The sequence below is a fragment of the Pungitius pungitius genome, chromosome 7 (assembly GCF_949316345.1).
Source record: "Pungitius pungitius chromosome 7, fPunPun2.1, whole genome shotgun sequence".
Taxonomy (NCBI): domain Eukaryota; kingdom Metazoa; phylum Chordata; class Actinopteri; order Perciformes; family Gasterosteidae; genus Pungitius; species Pungitius pungitius.
In genome coordinates this window covers 4,003,872-4,010,940 of record NC_084906.1, presented here as the reverse complement: position 1 = coordinate 4,010,940, position 7,069 = coordinate 4,003,872, and the positions used below count along the sequence as shown (strand labels likewise).

Sequence of the window (7,069 nt, the reverse complement as noted above, 5' to 3'; positions counted from 1 at the left end):
TTCAGGTATTGTTCAGGACATCAAAAAGACCATTACAGATTTAAATAGAAAAGCCATACAGTGTATCTCTGTTGGTTGTAATTATTCATAACTTACTGTTGCAAGGCTCCTGGAGGGAGCTGGGCACCCTGCTCATAGTATGGTCCTAGTGTGGTCTACATGTGTTTTGTGGACCTGGACCTTCAGCACCTCAATGTGTTTTCTTTATGGTCTCATTATTCTCCCACTGCCGTGATTTTTTATATTAATTGAAGGTACTGTATCATTCACATTGTTCATTCTGGACAGATGACATCCATTTTATTCCTCCCATCTAAGGAGAAAGATCCCTCCAATTTTTTCTCCCCATTGAAGGTTTTTTTTTCATTTTTGGGAGAGTTTTTTTTCTTACAGATGTGAGGGTTTTAGGACAAAGGATGTTGCATTTGTACAGACTATGAAGCCTTCCAAGGCAAATTTGTGATTTTGGGGCGAACCAAAATGAAACAAATTGATGTCAAACCAACCTTAAAAAAATAGTATTTCATATTGATTTAGCCAGGTAATTAACCAATTCAGGAGATGGTATCATTTTGTCACGGTGTGCTCTGAATAACTTCCACATGCTTGCAGTCTCAACTCTCAACAAGCACTTCTGGCAGTTACCATCAAACAATGAGACACTTACAATATGCAAATACCACTAGTTGAAGTATTGGACAGAGCTGTGCTCCAGCAGCCTGTTCTTCCATTGGCTTTAACTCCAAAATCATCTTCTGCACCACAAATTCACAACAGGCAATGTCCTGTATTTCTGAAATATGTGGGACCATCATGGTCTGAAAGGACACAACATGAAGATAAGATTATGAGAGTGCTTTCACTAAGTTGAATGTCCTTGTCAACATCAGCTACAGAGTGGAGGCGTGCCATGAACCCACTCAGTTTCAATATTTTTATTTCTTTTTTTACATCAGCAGGGTAGGAACACACAGACGTTAGATGCCTTTAGATTTGTTAGTGAACTTGCATGCATGTGTACATTGTTTTATCGATTTGATTGTATTGAATTTTATGCAGAGCTGTTTTACGCAAGATCAAAAAAAAAAGTAATCAAAGGAAAAAGGCCTCTTGGAGCACATCAGATGAACTCAAGGACTCATCGTTGACTTTCAAAGATGAAAATAAGATTTCAAAATGGCTCCTTTTCCCTAAAAGATTAAGGGCAGTTTCCCTTAGTAACCAGGACCACAAAGGGATGGAGCCAACCTGACCATCATGCGGATACTGAATTTTTGCCTCATGCATAAACTTGTCACAAATCCACAAAGTCATCTGCGATTCTACATCAGAACAAAGGGGTTTCACCGCTGAGGTAAATCAAGGAGCTGAGGAAAAGAAAGTGTGAGATGGCTGAACGCAGCAACAGGAATCCTCATCTTCCACCACTTGCTTTTCCCAACAGGGACTTTCTAACAGAATTGTTGTTTTTGTTTGCTACTTGAAAGACAAATGGAGACACAGTGGATAATATGTCCATTATAAAGGTTTAACACTCGCCGTTGGCCGCACTATAAATTCACCACCTTGCTTTGGTGTCTCACACACACACACACACACACACATACAGGTAGATATGTATTAGGTGGACTTTTTCGCCATACAGGCCCGGGTGTGGTTTAGATGGACTACCCTTTCCTGAAGTCCTACAGCTTTGGCAGTTAGGTTAAAACACTTAAAAAAATCAGAAAAAAAATCAGCTCACTTTAGATTTCAGATACAACCTACACAACCTCATACACAGCAACCTAATTATACCGTGGTATAGGTAGACATTTTTATTTTGACAAAAGTATGACTTATAAGGACCAAAAAAACACTATTGGGTCTTTAAAGGGACAATGATCCCGCCCTCCTCATTAACATAAATACACACAGACTGGACACAGCATTACTGGAACCATCAATTTAATATAAAAAATAATGTTAAAGGATGGCCAAATTAGTGGCATACAAATTTGGCCCCTCAAAGTGAGATAGTATGTGTAGAAATCTATCTATACTATATAAAGATCTATCTATGCAGAGGGAGATCAGCCCCTACAACCTGGGTTTCATTTAAGATGATAAAGACAACAACGAGCTGGGGCGATTTTTTTTTTATTACTGTCCCACTCAGGACACAAGCAACCAGACTACAGTGGTTTTGGAAACTATTGTATGAAACAATTGTTTACAAAAGACTTGCTTGACAGAAGACTTGAAGACAAAGGACTTGACAGAGCAATAAGCAAGACATACATAACATTTTTTCATCGCACCATGGAAATTTACCTCAAGACAATGAAGGGGAAAACGTGCACAAACTTGAAGATTTCATCCATTAAGAATTTCTAACGTCTCTTATTACATTATGATGAGGTTAATGACTTGTGCGTGTATACTTTTGCATGTAAACAGATTAGAAGACAAAAAGGATGTAGAACAAATAACAAAAACGCATGTTTGTTTACAGCTGGGATAGTCTTTTCAGCTGTTCCCCGATTCCGGACGAAGTCTCTGACATTTTTCACAGTTCTTTGTTCCAAGACGGGTCCTTCCACCAACTTGCAGTGACTGCATTCGTTCTTGGTGGCCAGGTGACCTTTACGAATATGGTCTTTGAAGTGCCGCATTACCGCATGAACCTCACAATTAGACCACGCTCTCTTTGTCCCTCTTCTGGACCCAGCATCCTTTCCTGATACACAAAGTAGACAAAGACAATCACACAAAAATAATTAATATTTTGGCCTTTTTGTGTCCAAGTACAATTAATTTAGCACATTTTTACTTTGAGTTAACCCTTTTTCTGAGGCAGGATTTATGCCAGACTCCTGAACAAACTGAGACATTTTGAATATATAGTATAAGTTTCAATACCACAGATTTATTATAAGTTGTTGTCAGATCAATAGAGATCTGAAATGCATAATGCAAAAGGTTCCCCTTTTATAGAAATAATTGATGCCCATGTTTGTACCTTTAACTGTAATGACAGGTGTATTGGAGAAAAACCTCTAGCATTAAACCACAACAGATCTGGTCAGTGCCAAAATAAAACACCTTTTAAGTAATCTGAATGATATTCCACACCAACTACTTCAACTTCATCACAACAGATGTTTACACATTTCACAATTATGAGAAATAGTTGATATATTAGCTTATTATGCTGTGAACGAAGAATTATTTGTCGTAAGAGTTTCATTATAGAATGGTGTGTACATTAGAACACAGCAAATATATCGACCCAATACCTAAAGACAAACTCTGTACTAATTCACTAAATAGCTCACCTCTGCATTCATAGCCAACCCACTTGAAGGAGGATACAGGTCCCACACATTTGTCCAAAGAGGATATTGTTGCGCACACCAGGTGATGCTTTAGACACTGTGAAAAAAAAGTATATATAATGTATATTCAACAGTGTCTTGTTGGTATTTCATAAGCACATGTGTGCCAAATTTCAGGTCAATCAGTCATATAGTGAGACATCTGTATGCTTTCACAACAAAGAGATATGTTTTTTAGGGGCGCTATCCCAAGACACTTTCAGTTTACATGCGTTATACATGACTACGAAGTTTCATACATGTAGGTCAACCGTTGAGCTGGGGGCTGGATGATTGATTTGTAAGGGGCACAATTAAACCAAAGTGCCATTTTGAAGCACTACAATCAAATCAGGTAACTTAATCTTTGCCATTAAATGTGTGTACCAAGTTTAGTTATGTTTTGAGCAGTTAGTTCCTCAAAAGCACCGTTGTTGAGTTAGAGAGTGTAATGTCCTCATATAAAACTGTCCGCATACACCATGAGAGGCGACTACACACACACACACACCTAGTAGATTTAGAGAATGTCCTCATATAAAACTGTCCCCATACACCATGAGAGGCGACTACACACACACACACACACACACACACCCCTAGTAGATTCAGAGAATGTCCTCATATAAAACTGTCCCCATACACCATGAGAGGTGACTACACACACACACACACACACACCTAGTAGATTCAGAGAATGTCCTCATATAAAACTGTCCCCATACACCATGAGAGGCGACTACACACACCTAGTAGATTTAAATCGAGGATGTCAATTCTGATTTTAATTTCCGATGTCTAACGTCCTTGTACACCACTGTCCTCATACACCATATACACACACACACACACACAATGTGTAAATGTACCATTACAGAGAATATTTAGGGTTTTAATGAGGCAACTGCACACACATGAAACATGATTGAATGCTTTTTCACAAGTAATTAAGTTTAGACTTAGTTTACCTTTTCAACCCTTTTGGGGGTACCATGTTGTGGACATGTTGGACTCAGACCATCCACAGAGGTCTCAATCTTGTTGGCCTCGTCACTTGCAGCAGACTCAATCAGCTTATTCGCAGTGATCATCTGTAGCAGATAGAAAAGGAGAAGGACAATGTATAGAGAAACTGGAAATGTACCATTATAGAGAATATTTAGGGTTTTAATGAAGCAACTGCACACACATGAAACATGATTGAATGCTTTTTCACAAGTAATTAAGTTTAGACTTAGTTTACCTTTTCAACCCTTTTGGGGGTACCATGTTGTGGACATGTTGGACTCAGACCATCCACAGAGGTCTCAATCTTGTTGGCCTCGTCACTTGCAGCAGACTCAATCAGCTCATTCGCAGTGATCATCTGTAGCAGATAGAAAAGGAGAAGGACAATGTATAGAGAAAGTGGAAATGTACCATTATAGAGAATATTTAGGGTTTAAATGAAGCAACTGCACACACATGAAACATGATTGAATGCTTTTTCACAAGTAATTAAGTTTAGACTTAGTTTACCTTTTCAACCCTTTGGGGGGTACCATGTTGTGGACATGTTGGACTCAGACCATCCACAGAGGTCTCAATCTTGTTGGCCTCGTCACTTGCAGCAGACTCAATCAGCTCATTCGCAGTGATCATCTGTAGCAGATAGAAAAGGAGAAGGACAATGTATAGAGAAACTGGAAATGTACCATTAAAGAGAATATTTAGGGTTTTAATGAGGCAACTGCACACACATGAAACATGATTGAATGCTTTTTCACAAGTAATTAAGTTTAGACTTAGTTTACCTTTTCATCCCTTTTGGGGGTACCATGTTGTGGAAATGTTGGACTCAGACCATCCACAGAGGTCTCAATCTTGTTGGCCTCGTCATTTGCAGCAGACTCAATCAGCTCATTCGCAGTGATCATCTGTAGCAGATAGAAAAGGAGAAGGACAATGTATAGAGAAACTGGAAATGTACCATTATAGAGAATATTTAGGGTTTTAATGAAGCAACTGCACACACATGAAACATGATTGAATGCTTTTTCACAAGTAATTAAGTTTAGACTTAGTTTACCTTTTCAACCCTTTTGGGGGTACCATGTTGTGGACATGTTGGACTCAGACCATCCACAGAGGTCTCAATCTTGTTGGCCTCGTCACTTGCAGCAGACTCAATCAGCTCATTCGCAGTGGTCATCTGTAGCAGATAGAAAGGGAGTGGGTGGACGATCAGAAGGCTTTCCTTAATATTTCTCAAGATTTTAACAATAAACATCAAACCAAAGCGATCAAGTAAAAACTGAATAGTTAATACATGCATGTCTTTGGTACCCCAGCAACCGACGCATTTTTATCTTTATTTATAGAACATGTACGATCAGAAAACATTCTATATCCATTTAAATCAGTAACGGAGATAAAATAATAAAATCCTTAACAGCGCCATTTACATTTTTTTGACACTGTTTCACAATTTAAGAACATCTTTAGAAGCTCTAAGATTAACTGTAGAAGTTAAAAAAGTCCCTAGCATGTCCGTTATGTAAAAATCACAAAGCATATCATATCTCACCTCACACGGTCTCATCTCCTCCATTCGTAACTGTAGCTAGCTCCGTTTTATACAAAGATAGCTACTCGGAGCTAACGGTACTCACGGAGCTACTCGGAACTAATGGAGCTACTCGGAGCTAGCTACACACGGAGCTACTCGGAGCTAGCTACACACGGAGTTAGCTACACACGGAGCTGCACGGAGCTACTCGGAGCTAGCTATACACGGAGCTACTCGGAGCTAGCTATACACGGAGCTACTTGGAGCTAGCTACACACGGAGCTACTCGGAGCTAGCTATACACGGAGCTACTCGGAGCTAGCTACACACGGAGCTACTCGGAGCTAGCTACACACGGAGCTAACGTTACTCACGGAGCTTGCTACTCATGCATGTCTTCATCTTTAAAAAACGTTCGTATGTAAAAATCATAAAGCATGCCATCATATCTCACCTCACATGGTCTCATCTCGGAGCTAGGTATTCAAGCCTGTCTCCATCTTTAAAGGGCTGATAGACCTTGTACTTGACGTCCGTAAGTCCTTCCAACGTCACTGACACGCCCCTCCGACGTCACTCACCCTGTCCCGCTCCGCAGGAAAAACCAGCCAATCACAAGGCAGCCCGCGAAATTTTAACCGTGTGTGTCAAAATGTGTATGAAACAGCACCAGCATGGTCAGGACGCTACGCGGCGCTGTTCTATACACTGTGATACACAGAAATCAGGTCAAGTGGTAAAAAAGGACTTTCCACGAAAAAGAGAGAGTATGTTACTTAAACAGTTATAAGCCGTTTACACTCTTTGTTTTATGAGGACCTCAGCATGGTTCGTATATACCATATAGGTCCTCATAATGCTGGTGTGTAATCAGGTGAAAAGTCCACATATAACATATCCACCAACACACACACACACACACACACACACACACAGGGAACAGCACGGTCTAAAGCGTCCTCAACAGCACTTTTTGCACTTTTTCGTCTCGTGAAATGCCTGAGATTGCAAGAAGCGTCTCTGTTGTGCTGCAGTAAACTACGGAGCCCAGCACGTCGGAGGATCCATCAAAGCGCAGCAGCAAGCAGCTTTTCCCCAGTGTACCATCATGAAACATGCCTTGCGGGACACTTCCTTTTCCTCTACCAGACCTGAATGAAATGTG

At 40.1% G+C, this 7,069-nt stretch overlaps 1 protein-coding gene across 2 annotated transcripts; it reads right to left on the bottom strand.

Annotated features, from left to right (window-relative positions):
* Positions 1 to 1,621: 1,621 nt before the first annotated feature.
* Positions 1,622 to 6,805, bottom strand: LOC119213037 (uncharacterized). 2 transcript variants are annotated; one of them, XM_062563465.1, is made up of 8 exons: positions 6,359 to 6,805; positions 5,425 to 5,547; positions 5,150 to 5,272; positions 4,875 to 4,997; positions 4,600 to 4,722; positions 4,325 to 4,447; positions 3,318 to 3,414; positions 1,622 to 2,719 (listed from the first exon to the last, which is right to left on the bottom strand). In XM_062563465.1, exons 1-8 carry the CDS (start codon positions 6,371 to 6,373, stop codon positions 2,391 to 2,393), a joined length of 1,056 nt encoding a protein of 351 aa, XP_062419449.1. In that variant the 5' UTR covers positions 6,374 to 6,805; the 3' UTR covers positions 1,622 to 2,390. The 2 variants fall into 2 exon arrangements, with proteins under 2 accessions (XP_062419449.1, XP_062419448.1); XM_062563464.1 differs by lacking the exon at positions 6,359 to 6,805 and having other exon boundaries at positions 5,425 to 5,827.
* Between the last annotated feature and the right edge of the window lie 264 nt (positions 6,806 to 7,069).

Excerpts from the sequence above, each read along its gene's own strand:
- LOC119213037 (XM_062563464.1), bottom strand. The coding sequence starts at position 5,670 with ATGCATGTATTAACTATTCAGTTTTTACTTGATCGCTTTGGTTTGATG. Across the intron at positions 4,998-5,149 it reads CCCCCAAAAGGGATGAAAAG|ATGATCACTGCGAATGAGCT; the intron begins GTAAACTAAGTC and ends TATCTGCTACAG. Across the intron at positions 3,415-4,324 it reads CCCCCAAAAGGGTTGAAAAG|TGTCTAAAGCATCACCTGGT; the intron begins GTAAACTAAGTC and ends TTTTTTTCACAG.